We start from the raw sequence: 17,883 nt of genomic DNA, 5'->3' as shown, positions 1-17,883 counted from the left end.
TTAATCGTATTTTCCTCCTCTTTTTCCTCATTGCCTCCTTTTGTTCTTTTTTTCTTTCTTTTAAATCGCATTCCTCTCCTCTTTTTCCCTTGCTTCCTCCTTTTTTTTCTTTTTTTTATTCACATTTTCCTCTTTTTCCATTATTGCCTCCTTTTTCCTCCTTTTTTTCTTTCTTTTTAATCGCATTCTCCTCCTCTTGCTTTTCCCCTGTTGCTAACGTCTTTTCTCTTTTATTCTTATTTATCGCATTTTTATTCCCTGTCGCTCAAGCCTCAAACTTGTAAATATACCAAGCACTTCATTTTTCCGTAGTTCATTAATATTTATCGCATTTTTTTTTTCTTTACCTTCTTAAGTAAGTATATGACGTCCTTCTTTCTTAAGCAAGTGTATCAAGAACCTTCAGTATTAAAAAAAAAATTCCTTTGATATCCTGAGCACTGCATTTGATACCACTTCCGTATATAAATAGCTTGGCACACACACACACACACACACACACACACACACACACACACACACACACACACACACACATACACATTGCATAAATCGAGGTTTTGTATATATATAATTATCTTTTCCATGTGTATATCTCTGCAGTTGACGACGTGATGAAATGGTAACAATATTCAGCATAAAAATAACAATAAAAATGAAAATAATAATGTGCCCGGGGCTAGAAAAAAAAGTATATATGGCGGGGCGTAGAAAGCACCAGTAATAATAATAATAATAATAATAATAATAATAATAATAATAATAATAATAATAATAATAATAATAATAATTGTCCTACTCACTCAAATACTGTGGGATGTGGATAAGTGTGATTTTTTATGTGTTTTTTTTTTTCTTTCTCTTGTGAATGTCTGTTGATGATGATGATGATGATGATGTTGAGGATGTTGATGTTGCTGTTGTTGATGTTTGCTATTCATGTTGATGTGAGAAAGAGTCAAGCGTGAACGCAATGAAAGTCTTGCTACAAACGCTTTTAAATTCCATAACAGGACGTTGGCTATAAAGTTACGATGATTTGCAGAATAATTATGAGGAGAAAATGCGTTTAAATAGACAGTGAGATACATTTTTAGAAGAGGAGAGTGGTTGAATACGTGCGATGGGTTTCAGAATAATTATGTGGAAATTATGTTGCCAGTGAAATATATCAGAACAGGACAGTGGTTAAGAGTTATGCGGTGAATATCCGATGAATTATGAGAGAATTCGTACATTTAGATTCTAGACAGTGAGTTTTTATTATATTTTTATTGTTATTTTCTCTCTCTCAGTTCAAAAGAGGACAGGGGGTATCTGCTTAATTAGGAGGAAACAAAGCTTCTCTAGTCAGTGAGGTGTTTTTTTATAGCTCTTTGTAATTCTTAAGAGAACGACAGTTACAAGTTTAGGGTGAATATGTCATTGATTAGGATGATAAAATATATTTCTAGAAAGAGAGATTCTGACAGCTCCCTCAATCCATAACCTTTAAATTTAGTGTTAACGTATATATAAGTATGAGCCCAAAAGACGTAAGTATTGCCAGTGAGAGACTTGTTCAGCTCTTTCACTTGATAATCAGACAGCAGTTTAGAAAAATTTGCAGTTAATATAGAAATGTTTAACTAGGAGGAAAAATAAAGTGTTCCTATAGATACGTAGTGAGTCTTGTAAGCTCTTCAGCTCTATAGCAGGACGATGCTTAAAAAATTACGATCAATGTTAGCAGAGAAAATAAAACGCAGGAAAGAAAGAAAGCAGAGGAAGCGGAGGAAGAAAACGCAATATACCCAGTGAGATAGATAGAAAAGAGAGAGAGAGAGATAGATGAAAAATACTGCGTGAAGAGAAAAGAGAGAGAGAGAGAGAGAGAGTAAAAGCAGGGAGCCATCCACTACACATTTTGGCTTAACAGGAACTGATGACAACAAAACCCACAACGCGCTCAACTCTTTTATTATCATTTATTCCGTTGCATAAACTCCCTGGAAGCAATAAGAATAACCTGCTCTCTCTCTCTCTCTCTCTCTCTCTCTCGCATTCGCTCTCACTGCACATTTTAAAGAGGCTGTATCAGGAGGTGTCCGCTAAGCCACTTATAACAGACGCGTAATTAAAGTAATGACTCACTTATGTCGAGTAGTAGCAGTAGTAGTGGTAGTAGTAATAGTAGTAGTAGTGGTGGTGGTGGTAGTAGTGGTGGTGGTGGGTGTGGTCATGGTCGTAGCCGTAGTAGAAGTAGTAGTAGTAGTAGTAGTAACAATATTAGTAGCAGTAGTAGTACCCGTATCAGTAGTAGTAGTAGTAGTAATAGCAGTAGTAGTAATGTAACCCTCCAGACGAGTAAGCAGAGTAATATATCAACGGCCTCATGTAGAAGAAGAGAAAAAGAGCAATATTGTAGCGCTAAAGATGAAGTAGCAAGCTTAACGTAGCAACCAGTAAACGTAAGCGGAACCGACCTATCCTTTTTGCAAGTTATGTATGCCAAAAAACGTTGCATGTCGTTGAAGTAGAAACGTTTGCAAAAGGATGAAAGCAAAAGGCAGTAACGTAGCAGATGGATATGGATGAAAAAGTAGAAGTAATGGCGATGTAGCAGAGATAAGAAGGGCAGCAGTTTCAGCAGCATCGTGTAGAAAGGGATTAAGTAGCATGGAGTTGAAGCAGAAACGCCTTTAAAAGAACAAAAGTAGCAGGCAGTAACGTAGCAGAGATAATAATGTAATAAAAATGTCAATAAGAAAAGTAGCATTCAAGTAGGAGTTTCAGTAGTAGTGTTTAGACAGGGATGGAGTATCAGGTTGTATGTAAGGTAGTTAATGGATGTATAAGAAGCAGGAACGATGGAGAAGCGAATGATTAAGAAAAGAAGATAATTAGCAAGGATGAATAACAATAGGTAAAAGTTGAATGGAAAAGGTAGCAATAGGTAAATTTTAAAAGTAGCAGGTGGAAGATTATAATGTAGCTGTTGAATGAATAAAAGTAGCAGGTGATGAAGCATAAATAGCAGGTCAATGAAGAAAATCAGTAGGTGGTTAGATGAAAGTAGAAATTGAAAGAAAAAAGTAGCAAGTGAAAGATAAAATGTAGCTGTTGAATGAATATAAGTAGCAGGTGATGAAGCAAAAGTAGCAGGTCAATGAAAAAAATCAGTAGGTGGTTAGATGAAAGTAGAAATTGAAAGAAAAAAGTAGCAAGTGAAAGATAAAGTGTAGCAGTTGAATGAATATAAGTAGCAGGTGATGAAACAAAAGTAGCAGGTCAATGAAGAAAATCAGTAGGTGGTTAGATGAAAGTAGAAATTGAAAGAAAAAAGTAGCAAGTGGAAGATATAATGTAGCTGTTGAATGAATATAAGTAGCAGGTGATGAAACAAAAGTAGCAGGTCAATGAAGAAAATCAGTAGGGGGTTAGATGAAAGTAGAAATTGAAAGAAAAAAGTAGCAAGTGAAAGATAAAGTGTAGCAGTTGAATGAATATAAGTAGCAGGTGATGAAACAAAAGTAGCAGGTCAATGAAGAAAATCAGTAGGTGGTTAGATGAAAGTAGAAATTGAATGAAAAAAAGTTACAGATTAATATAGAAAGTAATACCAGATGAATGGAACAGAAGTACCAGCACGGGAATGAAAATAGTAGGAGTTGACTTTAACATTAGCGAGCGATAAAAAGTAGCGGGTTAATGAAAGAAAAGTAGAAGTTGAATGAAAAAAAGTAGAAGCGTAAGATAATAAAAGGATATAAATGAAAATAAAGTAGCAACATGGGAATGAACAAAATATGAGTTGGATTTAGAAGTAGCGAGCGATAAAAAGTAGCGGGTTAATGAAAGAAAAGTAGAAGTTGAATGAAAAAAAGTAGGTTAGTTTAAAGGATATGAATGAAAATAAAGTAGCAACATAAGAATGAACAAAATATGAGTTGGATTTAGAAGTAGCGAGCGATAAAAAGTAGCGGGTTAATGAAAAGAAAAGTAGAAGTTGAATGAAAAAAGTACGTTAGTTTAAAGGATATGAATGAAAATAAAGTAGCAACATAAGAATGAACAAAATATGAGTTGGATTTAGAAGTAGCGAGCGATAAAAAGTAGCGGGTTAATGAAAAGGAAAGTAGAAGTTGAATGAAAAAAGTAGGTTAGATAAAAGGATATGAATGAAAATAAAATAGCAACATGGGAATGAACAAAATATGAGTTGGATTTAGAAGTAGCGAGCGATAAAAAAGTAGCGGGTTAATGAAAGAAAAGTAGAAGTTGAATGAAAAAAGTAGGTTAGTTAAAAGGATATGAATGAAAATAAAATAGCAACATGGGAATGAACAAAATATGAATTGGATTTAAAAGTAGCGAGCGATAAAAAGTAGCAAGCAAGAAAATAACATGTGAATGCAAAAAAAAAAAAAATGCGCAGTAAATGAAAAAAAAAAAGCGGAAAAAAGTAGCAAATTATATCAATAGTAGAAATTATAAAAAGTCGCAACCTATCACAATTAGCAAATTCTCAAAAGTAACAAGCAAAGAGAAACTGTTAATTGAGGTAAAGCAAGTAGAATATAATTATGTTAACAATAGCCTTGATGATTATAATTAACTGCTTTTTATGCATGGTTAAATTAACTGATAAAAAACATATATAAAGTACGTAGAGAATATATATTGTTATGTCATTGTGTGTGTGTGTGTGTGTGTGTGTGTGTGTGTGTGTGTGTGTGTGTTGAAAACGGTCATAAAAAGTGTGTACCTAATCTTCTTTTTGATTCTTTCTTCCCTTCTTCGCTCTCCATTCCCTTCCTCCCTCCCTCCCTTCCTTACCCTTCCCTTCCTTACCTTCCCTCCTTTCTCCCATCCCTTCCTTACCCTTCCCTTCCTTACCTTCCCTCCTTTCTCCCATCCCTTCCTTCAATTTCTTTCTCCCTCCCTCCCTTCCTTACCCTTCCCTTCCTTACCTTCCTTCCTTTCTCCCATCCCTTCCTTCAATTTCTTCCTCCCAACCTCCCTTTTTCCCCTCTATTCTTTCTTTCTCTTTCCTTTCCTTCCCTTCCTTTCTTTCTTCCTCCTTTTCCTCACCTTACCTAATCTTACTTTACCTTACTTTACCTTACCTTACTTTACCTTACCTTACCTTACCTAACCTTATCTTACCTACAATTACCACACCTTTCTCTGCCTTACCTTACCTTCATAACCTTTCCCTTTCCTCCATACCCTTCCTTCCTTCCTACCTTCCCTCCGTCTTTCCTTCCTTCCTTCCCCCGCCCCACCTTCATTACCTTTCCCTTTCCTCCATACCCTTCCTTCCTTCCTACCTTCCCTCCGTCTTTCCTTCCTTCCTTCCTTCCTTCCCTCGCCCCACGCCCGCCAGCCTGGTTCAACGGGGCCCGGCGACAGACCCGATCTCTTGAGGGGGTCGTTCAGCTCACCGCACCGCCCCTCACCTCACGACTCGCTCCTGTCCACCGCCTCCCACGTCATAAACAAGGACGGGGAGGAAGCAAAGGCCAAGTATAACGTGAGTAGGGACAAAGGGTGGAAGATGTTGTGACTCTGATTTCTCTCTTTTGTTTTCTGTATTGGTATGGACAGAGGAAGAATGTGTGGAGGTTGTTTTGGGTTGTATTTTCCTCTTTTTTTTCTGGTTAGTATGGGGAGAGGAAGGATATGAATTTTGTTAGTTTTATTTTGCTGGGTTTTTTTATTTATTTCGTTGTGAGTATGTATGGAGAAAGAATGTATGTTTTGTTTGTTAAGATGGACAGAAGAAGGTTGTAGATACGAATTTTATTTTATTTTATTTATTTATTTTATTTTATTTTATTTTATTTATTTTTATTTATTTATTTTATTTTATTTATTTTTTTGCTTTTTTCTTTCGATGTTAGTGTGGGGAGAGAAGCGAAATGATGCGTAATTTAAAGTGGATTCCATATTGTTAATTGGGTTTTTTTATCTTTTTTGTTCCTTCTTCTTTGGGTCCATTTCCTTCGTCTTATACAAGGTCTATATTCCTTCAGATGTGTCCTCCTCCTTACTCTCATTCATTTCTCCTATATTCCTTCCTTTCTCTATCATTTTCCTTCCTATGCTCCTTCCTCTTTCCCTCCTCTTCCTCTCTCTCTCTCTTCTGTTCTCATATATTCATTCATCTCTCCTTCCTCATCCTCTTCCTTCCTCTTTCCCTCCTCTTTCTCTCTCTCTCTTTTCTGTTCTCTTATATTCCTTCCTCTCTCTATCATTTTCCTTACTTTTATACCTGTTTTCCTATACTCCTTCCTCTTTGCCTACTCTCTCTCTCTCTCTCTCTCTCTCTCTCTCTCTCTCTCTCTCTCTCTCTCTCTCTCTCTCTCTCTCTCTCTCTCTCTCTCTCTCTCTCTCTCTCTCTCTCTCTCTCTCTCTCTCTCTCTCTCTCTCTCTCTCTCTCTCTCTCTCTCTCTCTCTCTCTCTCTCTCTCTCACTCTCTCTCTCTCTCTCTCTCTCTCTCTCTCTCTCTCTCTCTCTCTCTCTCTCTCTCTCTCTCTCTCTTCTGTTCTATATTCATTCCTCTCTATTATTTTCCTTACTCTTATACATGTTTTCCAATACTCCTTCCTCTCTCCCTCCACTTCCTCTCTCTCTTTTCTGTTCTCCTATATTCTTTTCTTTATCCTTCATTTTCCGTACTGCCATACTTTACCCATATTTTCTTTTTTTTACAGCAAAGGAGACAGCTCAAGGGCACAAAAAAAGGGAAACACTAACAAAAAAAAGCCCGCTACTCGCTGCTCCTATATATCTTTTTTTTCGCACATGGTTATCTTTCCTCCTTTTTTCAGGGCGACTTCGTACATGTGAGGTACTTCCACGTCCACGCCGGGAACTTCGAGGTCAAGAACAGAACGATGACGCTGCTTAAACAGGTCAGTGGCGCTCTCTGCCCCTCAGACATTCCTTCTCAATACCCTCCGTATCGTAACCTAGCAAGCAGTCAGATCGGTATCCTCAGACGCTCCCGCTTCTCACATCAATTTCCAACGGCCATAAAAGAGATCAGTCGGGTTCTAGTGAGTGTGTTTTTAGGTTCACGGTTCAGAAGAAGGATAGGACTATTAGAAGGGTCACAAAAGGAGATCAGTCGGGTTCTAGTGAGTGTGTTTTTAGGTTCACGGTACAGAAGGAGGGTCGGACTATTAGAAGGGTCACAAAAGGAGATCAATCGGGTTCTAATGAGTGTGTTTTTAGGTTCACGGTACAGAAGGAGGGTCGGACTATTAGAAGGGTCACAAAAGGAGATCAATCGGGCTCTAATGAGTGTGTTTTTAGGTTCACGGTACAGAAGGAGGGTCGGACTATTAGAAGGGTCACAAAAGGATATCAATCGGATTCTAGTGAGTGTGTTTTTAGGTTCACGGTACAGAAGAAGGGTCGGACTATTAGAAAGGCCACAAAAGAGATCAGTCGGGTTCTAATGAGTGTGTTTTTAGGTTCACGGTACAGAAGAAGGGTCGGACCATTAGAAAGGCCACAAAAGAGATCAGTCGGGCTCTAATGAGTGTGTTTTTAGGTTCACGGTACAGAAGAAGGATAGGACTGCTAGAAGGGTCATAAAAGATCAGTCGGGTTCTAATGAGTGTGTTTTTAGGTTCACGGTACAGAAGGGTCGTCGGACTATTAGAAAGGCCACAAAAGGAGATCAATCGGGTTCTAATAAGTGTGTCCTTAGGTTCACGGTTCAGAAGAAGGGTCGGACTGTTAAAAGGGTCATAAAAGTACCCCTGGAAATTAACCTCTTACTTAAATTCCCCCCCCCCTGTTCATACTTTATTTTTTACAACAAAGGAGACAGCTCAAGGGCACAAAAAAAAAAGGAAACAGTAATAAAAAAAAGCCCGCTACTCGCTGCTCCTACAAAAGAGAATCAAAAGAGGTGGACGAAAGAGAGGTCAACTTAGTCTCCTATCTCTAACCCACAACCTCTACAACCAACCTCACCTACCCACCTAACCCCCATGCTATCCCCAACCCCACAGCCCCAATACTTCAGCTCCTACCACAACCCCCAAGCCCCAACCTCAGATCCCTATCAATCCCCAAAACTCCTAAGAATGCCTGATCAAATATGAGTGTTTGGGTGGTGTAGTGTTTAAGAATATGACCTTCCTTTATTTCCCCTACACTTCTTATCCAAATTCCCTTCCTCCCTTCTTCGCTATACCCTTCATCTTCCCTTCCTTTTATTTCCTCCTTCTTCTTCGTCTACTCGTTCTACCTCCATCCTTCATTCTCTTCTCTCCTTTCCTCTCGTTATCTCTCTCTTCTCCCCTTTCCTTTCTTTTTCTCTACCCTTCATCTTTCTTTCCTTTCTTTTCTTTCTTCTCCATCTACTCCATCCTTCATTCTCCATTCTCCCTTCCTCTCTCATCTCTATCTTTCATCTACATTCCTTCATCTAATTCATCGCCTCCTCTTCTCTCTCCCCTTTCCTCTCTCTCTCTCTGCCCTTCATCTTCCCTCCCTTTCATCTCTTCATTCCCTTTTCTCCCTTATTCTTCCTATCTCTACTTTTCGTCTACATTTCTCTTCTAATTCATCGCCTCCTCTTCCCTCTCCCCTTTCCTCTCTCTCTCTGCCCTTTATCTTTCCTTCCTTTCCTCTCTTCCTTCTTTAACTACTTGCTTCATCTTCATCCTTCATTCTCTTTCCTCCCTTCCTCTCGCTATCTCTATCTTCATCTTTACAATCTACATCTAATTCATTGCTGCCTTCTCTCTCCCCTTTCCTCTCTCTCTCTACCCTTCATCTTTCCTTCCTTTCCTCTTTTCCTTCTTTAACTACTCGTTCCATCTCCATTCTTTATTCCCTTTTCTCCCTTCCTCTCTCATCTCTACCTTTCATTTACATTCTTTATCTAATTCATCTCTTCCATCTCTCTCCCCTTTCCTCTCTCTCTCTCTACCCTTCATCTTTTTTTTTCTTCCCTCTTAAGCCTTTCATTTTCAGTCCCTCGCTTCCTCCTTATTATCCCCTCAATTTCCTCTTTTCCATTCTCCTCCTCCTCCTCCTCCTCCTCTTCCTCCCTCTTACCCTTCTACACTTTATCCTTCGTTTTGCATCATTTTCATTGCCGTCTATGCCTTCCCTGTCTCACCTCTCCTTTCTGATACTTCCCTTTCGTTCCTTTCTTGTTCTTTCTTTTTATTTGTATTTCCTTCCTTCCCTTCTTCCTTAACTCTTTGCCCCTCTCAAGCTCTTTTTTTTTCTCCTTTCTCTACCCTTCATCTCTCCGTTTGTCCCTCTCCATTCTCTCTTCTCTCCATCGTTCATCTCTCCTCTCTTCCTCACATCCCCCCCCTTCTATTATTTTCCATACTCTTCATCTTTTTTTTATTTTTCCTCATCTTCCTCGTCTCCTCTCTTACCCTGCCTCCTCTCCATCCTTCCTTTTCACAAGCCTTCATCTTTTAATTGTTTCTCCCTTCTCTCTATCTTTCATCTTCCCTCTCTTCCTCACATCCTCCCCATCTATTCTTTTCTATACCCCTTCATCTTTTCTTTTTCCTCTCCTCATCTTCCTCTTTTCCTCTCTTACCCTGCCTCCTCTCTATCCTTCCTTTTCACAACCCTTCATCTTTTAATTCTTTCCTCCTAAACTTAATTTCTCAACGCCTCGTTTCTTCTGTTTTCCCTTTTCTCTACCCTTTCATTTTTTTTTCTTTCTTCTTAATCCTTTCTTCTAAACGCCTCCCTTCCTCTATTCTCCCTTTTCTTTCTCCTTCGTCTTACCTTCCTTCTTCTTTATCTTCCCTCTTCAACACCTTACTTCCTCTCTATTTCCCTTTCTATCTCAACTTCCTCAATCTACCTTTTTACCTGCATTTCTTCCTCTTCTTCCTTCAACTCTCCTTTTTCTTTCTTCTTTTCCTTCTTTTTTCTCTCCGTTCTCTACTTTTATCTGTACTTCCTTGTCTTCTTCCTTCAACTCTCCTCTTTTCTTCTTTTCCTTTTTTTTCTCTCCGTTCTCTACTTTTACCTGTACTTCTTTCTCTTCTTCCTTCAACTCTCCTCTTTTCTCCTTTTCCTTCCTTTTTCTCTCCGTTCTCTACTTTTATCTGTACTTCCTTGTCTTCTTCCTTCAACTCTCCTTTTTCTTTCTTCTTTTCCTTTTTTTTCTATCCGTTCTCTACTTTTACCTGTACTTCTTCCTCTTCTTCCTTCACCTCTCCTCTTTTCTTCTTTTCCTTCTTTTCTCTCTCCGTTCTCTACTTTTACCTGCACTTCTTCCTCTTCTTCCTTCAACTCTCCTCTTTTCTTCTTTTCCTTCTTTTCTCTCTCCGTTCTCTACTTTTACCGGCACTTCTTTCTTTTCTTTCTTCAACTCTCCTTATTTTCCCCTTTTCCTTCTTTTTTCTCTCCGTTCTCTACTTTTCTCTTCACCCATCTATCTCTCCACCAGCCTCCCTTACATCTCTTCTTCCTTCAACTCTCCCTCTTTTCTCCTTTTCCTTATTTTCTCTCTCCATTCTCTATTTTTCTCTTGACCAGCCTCCCTTACATCTCTCCTTCCTCATAACCCTTCAGTACATCTCACGTTCCCCTTCCCTTCAGATGCGTGACCTTCGACATGAGAACTTGAACGGCTTCCTGGGCATGCTGTGTGACCCCGTGCGGCCCGGCTTGGTCATGGAGTACTGTAGCAGGAAGTCTCTGGAGGATATCATCAGGCAGGAGGATATCAAGCTTGACTGGTCCTTCAGGCTGTCCCTCCTCACCGATCTTGTCAGGGTGGGTGTCGGTGGGTGTGGGTGTGTGTGTGTGTGTGTGTGTGGGTGGGTGGGTGGGTGGGTAGGTGTCGGTGTGTGTGTGTGTGTGTGTGTGTGTGTATTTGGGAGGAAGGAAGTTTGTGAAGCTGTTGTTGTTTTCTTCTTTTCTTCTTTTACTTCTTCGTTTTCTCGTTGTTGTTTTCTTCTTCTTCTTCTTCTTCTTCTTCTTCTTCTTCTTCTTCTTCTTCTTTTTCTTCTTAATCTTTTTCTTCCTCTTCTTCTATTTGTTTGATATGACGAGAGAGAGAGAGAGAGACTGTCATTTCCTCTTAGTAGTAGTATTGCAGTAGTAGTACAAGTAATAGTAGTAAAAGTAGTATCAGTAATAGTAGTAGTAGTAGTAGTAGTAATAGTAGTAGTAGTAGTAGTAATAGTAGTAGTAGTAGTAGCCTAAAATTTTCTCTCCATATATATTTTTTTCATATAAGAAGTTTGACATATTTATAATCCGCTTACATAGATTTGCCTTATTCCTTTTCTTCATTGCTATCTTCTTTCTCTCCTTCCTTCCTTCATTCATTCATTTATCCTTTACATCCCTCCTCCATTCACGCATTAATTTATCCATGAGTTTATTTATCTTCCTCTTTTCTTCCTCCATTCTCATTCTTTTTCATTCCACCCTTCATTGTTCCTTCCTTTCTTTCTTCATTCATTTATCCTTTACTTCCCTCCTTCATTCACTCATCGATTTATTCATGAGTTTATTTATCTTCCTGTTTTCTTCCTCCGTTTTCATTCTTTTTCATTGCATTCTCCATTGTTTTCTTTTCTTCCTTTGGTTTATTCACTAGTTGCGTCCTCTCCCTCTTTCCATCCTTCACTTCCATTTTCTTCCCTCTTTTTCGTTTTTCCTCTCTTCCTCTGTCTTCCCTCTATTCCTTTCTTTACCTTTCTTAGTTCTGTTCCTCCTTCCTTCTTTTCCCTCCTACACTTTATCCTTCGTCTTTCTATACCTCCTCTTATCCCTTTCTCTTCCTTCCTTCATCATTCTCTTTTCTCCCTTCTTCTTCCTATCTTTACCATTCATCTACATTCTTCATTTAATTCATCGCTTCCTCTTCTGTCTCTCCCCTTTCCTCCTCCTCTGCCCTTCGTCTTCCCTTTCTTTCCTCTCTTCCTTCTTTACCTACTCGCTCCAACTTCATCCTTCATTCTCCATATCCCCTCCTCTCTTCTTCCTTTCTTCAACTTTTAATCCTTGTTCCTCTTCCCTCCCTTCTTTTAACACTTTATCCTTCATTTTTCCATACTTCCTTTCATTCCTTCCCCGCACCTTCCTTTTTTACCCTAATAATCTGGGCGGGGGGGGGGGGGGTATATTCCTCTATCCATCCTTCATTCTCTGTTCTTCACTCCTTTTAGTACAATACCTTTTCCATACAGACTTTTCCCCTCTCTCATTCCTTTTCAATACAATACCTTTTCCATACAGACTTTCCCCCTCTCTCATTCCCTTTTTGAGCCTTGTAATGTCTTTCCTTTATTCCTCTTTGCACCCTTCAAGCTCTGTTCTTCATTCCTTTCTATACAATACCTTTTCCAAGCAGACCTTTCCCCCTCTCCTTTCCCCCTTTCCTTTATTCCTCTTTTCACCCTTCAAGTTCTGTTCCTCATTCCTTTCTATACAATACCTTTTCCAAGCAGACTTTTCCCCCTCTCCTTTCCCCCTTTCCTTTATTCCTCTTTTCACCCTTCAAGCTCTGTTCCTCATTCCTTTCTATACAATACCTTTTCCAAGCAGACCTTTCCCCCTCTCCTTTCCCCCTTTCCTTTATTCCTCTTTTCACCCTTCAAGCTCTGTTCCTCATTCCTTTCTATACTTTATCATATTTTTCCTTTCCCCTCCTCTTCACTTTTCCTCGTACACGCTGGCAGTGTCCCCTTTTCTTTCCCTTTTACTCCTTGTTATTCCTTCCTCCTTCCCTTCTACACTTTATCCTTCCTCTTTCATCGTCATCAGTATCGTTTATCCCTCTCCTGTCTCATCTTTCCTTCTACTCACTATCATAATCTCCTTTTCTTTACTTTTTGCTCCTTGTTCTTCTTCCCTCCTTCATTTCTTCACTCTCTCATCTCTCCGTTATCTTTTCATACTTCCTTTCCGCCTTCCATTCCCTCACCTTCCTGTTTACTTCTTATCGTTATTTCCTTCTTTCTTAACCCTATGCTACTTCCTACACGTCGTCCTTCATCTCTCTATACTTCCGTCTATCCTCCATCTTACCTTCCCTTTCTAACCCGTCCCTCCCTGCCTGTAACCACCCCCTCTGCCCCTGTCTCATCTGTCTTTCCTCTTCTTTTCCTAACCTTTCAAGCTCTGTTCCTCCTCCCTCTTTCCCTTCTACACTGTCCTTTCTACTATCTTCCCTGTCTCACCTTTCCGTCCCACCCGTCCCTCCCTGCCTGTTACCACCGCCTCTGCTTCTTCCTTTCTTCCAAGCTCTGTTCCTCCTCCCTCTTTCCCTTCTACACTGTCCTTCTTTATACTCTCTTCCCTGTCTCACCTTTCCTTTTTAATCCATCCCCCCCTCCCTCCCTGCCTGTCACCACCGCCTCTGCCTCTGTTTCAACTGTCTCCTCTTCCTTAACCATTCAAGCTCTGTTCCTCCTCCCCCCCCTGCCTGTCACCACCGCCTCTGCCTCGCCTCACGCCGTCCTCCACACGACAGGGGATGCGGTACTTGCACGGCTCCCTGCTGCGCCACCACGGCCGCCTCACCTCCCGCAACTGTGTGATAGACGCGCGCTGGGTCCTCAAGGTGACCGACTATGGCCTGCCCGGGATCTATGAGTACCAGAACCTCTCCCAGCCCAACCGGCCCCTCCGCGGTGTGTGACTTGCCCATGGAGTTTCTAATGTTTCTTTTGTGTTGCTCTTATAGCTTTAAACCCATGCGTATATGTTGTTGTTGTTGTTGTTGTTGTTTACAGTTCAAACTCAATTATGTGTTTTTTGTAGTTTAAACTTGAGTGTTGTTTTTTGTTCAGTTCAAGCTTTCTACGTAACTATCTATATATCTTCCTGGCTAACTAACTAACTGCCAGACTGGATAACTTAAGCCACATCCTGCATTTCCTTTCTTTTTCTCTTACGTCTCAATATTAGACACGAATGTTCTGAATTTTTTACTCAATAGTTTGTTTCAACCGTTATAACCATGGAACCTTACACTTATCCCTCCAATTGCTCCTCCTCCTCTTTCTCCTCCTCCTCCTCCTCCAGACTCAATCCTTCACCCACTAAACAATACTATTTTTATTATTACCAAGATGAAAGCCCAATTATACCTTACGTGTCCTTCTATATCATTACCAAGATGAAAGCCCAGTTATACCCTACGTGTCCTTCTATACCTCCTCCTCCTCCTCCTCCTCCTCCTCCTCCTCCTCCTCCTCCTCCTCCTCCTCCTCCAGACTCAATCCTTCACCCATTAAACAGTACTATTTTTATCATTACCAAGATGAAAGCCCAGTCATACCCTACGTGTCCTTCTATACCTCCTCCTCCTCCTCCTCCTTCAGACCTGCTTTGGAAGGCGCCTGAGCTCCTGAGGGACGAGAGCCTGATGGCGAAGGGCACGCAGGCGGCGGACGTGTTCTCGCTGGCCATCATCATGCAGGAGGTGGTGGTGCGGGGGGCGCCTTATTGCATGGTGCAGCTCACCACGCAAGGTGCGGCGTGTGTGTGTGTGTGTGTGTGTGTGTGTGTGTGTGTGTGTGTGTGTGTGTGTGTGTGTGTGTGTGTGTGTGTGTGTGTGTGTGTGTGTGTGTGTGTGTGTGTGTGTGTGTGTGTGTGCCTGTTTGTGTGTGTGTGTGTGTGTGTGTGTGTGTGTGTGTGTGTGTGTGTGTGTGTGTGTGTGTGTGTGTGTGTGTGTGTGTGTGTGTGTGTGTGTGTGTGTGTGTGTGTGTGTGTGTGTGTGTGTATTTGTTTGTTTGTTTGTTTGTTTTGTGTGTGTGTGTTTGTTTGTTTGTTTCTTTTTTTTTTGTGTGTGTGTGTGTGTCCTAATCTTTCCAAAACTAAACCTCGTCCTAATCTTTCGAAACCTAGAGACCCTTGTCCTTATCTTTCCAAAACTCAAGACATTATCCTAATATTTCCAAAACTAAACATTACAGCTGTTAACCCTTAAAACTGGTTAATAAAGAGCTCGTAGGGAACGTCTTGTCTTGTTGAATGATATTGTTGAAATTGATCTCAAGTTAATAGCCTCGAAAGGAGAGTGGAGTTTTGTTACAAGCATCTTCTGTCTTTCTATGTAACCTTTTCCTTTGTCGCCCATGAAATATCTCCCCACTGTGATAAAAGAAATGCCTAACTCTTCTCTTTTCCTCGCCTCAGAGATCATCGCCCGCCTCAAGAAGCCTCCCCCGATGATCCGGCCGTCGGTGTCGAAGGGTGCGGCGCCCCCCGACGCCATCAACGTCATGAAGCAGTGTTGGGCGGAGCAGCCGGAGATGAGGCCAGACTTCAACCAGATCAACGACCTCTTCAAAAAGCTGAACCAGGGCAGGTGAGCCGAGGAAGGAGGTGAAGGGAGGTCAAGAAAGGTTAAGTGGAAGTCATGGAAGATTAAGATAAGGTCAAGAGGTCATAGCAGGTCGAGATCGGTCAAGGGACATAAACACAGAGTAAACTTAAAGAGTAAACACAAACAAAAAGAGTAAACAAAGAGTAAACACAAACATAACACTAAACAAAGAGTAAACAAACATGAAAGTGTAAACATAAAGAGATAAATGTAAAATTAATATAAAAGAGGAAACAGAAAGAGTAAACGCAAATATAAAAATGTAAACAAACAAAAATTAACAAAGTAAAAAAAAAGAATATGCAAAAAATTAACAAACATAGAGTAAACAACGTCCCTTTAAACACTATTATTTTCAACTTCTAAAAGGCAAAACAAACATGATAAAGTAAACACAAACAAAAAAATAATTACCAATGCACTAACATCAACATCCTCCACTCCCAGGCGGCAGAACATCGTGGACACAATGTTCCAAATGCTGGAGAAGTACTCGAGCAACCTGGAGGAGCTGATTAAGGACCGCACGGAGCAGCTGGACCTGGAGAAGAAGAAGACGGAACAGCTGCTGAACCGTATGCTGCCCAGGTGTGTGACAGGTGCATGAGGTGGGGGAGGAGGGGGAGGGAGAGAAAGGGAGGAGAGAGGGAGGGAGAGGAAGAGAGGGAGGAAGGGAGAGAGGGAAGGAGATTTACATAGATTTACATAGATTTACAAAGAAAATCAGAAAATCAGGAGAGAGGAAAGGAGAGAGAGAGAGAGAGAGAGAGAGAGAGAGAGAGAGAGAGAGAGAGAGAGAGAGAGAGAGAGAGAGAGAGAGGAAGAAAAGAAGGAAGAAAAGAAGGAAGCAAGGAAGGAAGGAAAGAAAGAACTAAAAAATAAGATGTGTGTGAGGGAAGGGAAGGGAAGGGAAGGGAAGGGAATGGAAAGGAAGGGAAGGGAAGGGAAGGGAAGGAAAGGACGAAAAAATTATCGAGTGAAGCAAATTGACGACCAGAGGACTGTGGACGAAAGGAAAAGATAGATAGATAGATAGATATGAAAAATAGAAAGAAAACAAGAGTTGGATAGAGAGACAGGAAGTGTTGTGTATTTTACGGGAGAAATAAATAAAAAAAATGTTGAGACAGATAGACAGACAGAGACAGTTAAAGACAGACACTTAAGCACACAGGCAGACAGACAGACACAAAATCATGCAACACAGAAAAAACAGGAAGAGAAAGACAAAGAGACAGAAACAAACACAGACAAACAAAGACAGACATCAGAAACACAGACAAACCTACTCACACTTCCTCCTCCTCCTCCTCCTCCTCCTCCTTCTCCTCTTCCTCTTCCTCCTCCTCCTCACCATCATCATCATCTTTCCTTCTCCTCCTCCTCCTCCTCCTCCTCCTCCTCTTCCTCCTCCTCATCATGATCATCATCTTTCCTCCTCCTCCTCCTCCTCCTCCTCCTTCTCCTCTTCCTCCTCCTCCTCACCATCATCATCATCTTGCCTTCTCCTCCTCCTCCTCCTTCTCCTCTTCCTCCTCCTCCTCATCATCATCATCATCATCTTTCCTTCTCCTCCTCTTCCTCATCCTCATCCTCATCATCATCATCTTTCCTCATCCTCCTCCTTTTCCTCTTCCTCCTCCTCCTCATCATCATCATCATCTTTCCTTCTCCTCCTCCTCCTCCTCCTCCTCCTCCTCCTCCTCTTCCTCATCCTCCTCCTCATCATCATCATCTTTCCTCATCCTCCTCCTTTTTCTCTTCCTCCTCCTTTTCATCATCATCATCTTTCCTTCTCCTCCTCCTCCTTCTCCTCCTCTTCCTCATCCTCCTCCTCATCATCATCATCTTTCCTCATCCTCCTCCTTTTTCTCTTCCTCATCCTCCTCCTCATCATCATCATCTTTCCTCATCCTCCTCCTTTTTCTCTTCCTCCTCCTTTTCACCATCATCATCTTTCCTTCTCCTCACCATCCTCATCATCATCTTTCCTCCTCCCCCTCCTTCTCCTCCTCTTCCTCATCCTCATCCTCGTCATCGTCCTCTCCGCAGCTCCGTGGCCGACCAGTTGAAGCTCGGGATGCCTGTCGCCCCGGAGGAGTTCGAGGAGGTGACGATCTACTTCTCGGATATCGTGGGCTTTACCAGCATCTCGGCCTACTCCACGCCCTTCGAAGTGGTGGACCTCCTCAACGACCTCTACACCGCCTTCGACGCCACCATCAACCACTACAACGTGTACAAGGTGACTGGGCGGTTGTTTCTCTGTTAGTCGTATTCTTTTTATTTGTATTGTATCACTTCTGAGCCTCTTTTTAAAGTTTAGGGTTTTTTGTTGTTCCTCAAAATTGCTTCGTAACTGCCATCAACAATTCTTTATACCACTGCAATGTGTATATAGAGTTTGGTGGTTATTTTTGTGTGTACGTATGTGTGTTAGTGATCTCCTTTCCCTTTGTTCTACGTCTTTTTTTAGCCCCTGTTTTGAGGTTAGTGTTTCTCTTCTATATAGCTCCTTCAGGATTTTTTAACCTCGCTAATAATGTATATAA

The 17,883-nt window shown here is 41.0% G+C and overlaps 1 protein-coding gene across 3 annotated transcripts in view; it reads left to right on the top strand.

Annotated features, from left to right (window-relative positions):
- The window catches only part of LOC127001905 (uncharacterized), a 111,638-nt gene that overhangs the window by 80,677 nt on the left and 13,078 nt on the right, over positions 1–17,883 (top strand). For all 3 annotated transcript variants that reach the window (XM_050867139.1, XM_050867140.1, XM_050867138.1), the window contains exons 9-16: positions 5,369–5,515; positions 6,816–6,899; positions 10,585–10,761; positions 13,472–13,631; positions 14,325–14,474; positions 15,142–15,313; positions 15,779–15,919; positions 17,384–17,576. In XM_050867139.1, coding sequence (XP_050723096.1) covers positions 5,369–5,515; positions 6,816–6,899; positions 10,585–10,761; positions 13,472–13,631; positions 14,325–14,474; positions 15,142–15,313; positions 15,779–15,919; positions 17,384–17,576 — 1,224 coding nt within the window. The remainder of the gene's footprint in view (positions 1–5,368; positions 5,516–6,815; positions 6,900–10,584; positions 10,762–13,471; positions 13,632–14,324; positions 14,475–15,141; positions 15,314–15,778; positions 15,920–17,383; positions 17,577–17,883) is intronic.

The sequence above is a fragment of the Eriocheir sinensis genome, chromosome 22 (genome assembly GCF_024679095.1).
Source record: "Eriocheir sinensis breed Jianghai 21 chromosome 22, ASM2467909v1, whole genome shotgun sequence".
NCBI lineage: Eukaryota > Metazoa > Arthropoda > Malacostraca > Decapoda > Varunidae > Eriocheir > Eriocheir sinensis.
Note: the sequence above shows the minus strand (reverse complement) of the source record. Positions and strands in the feature narration are given on the sequence as shown.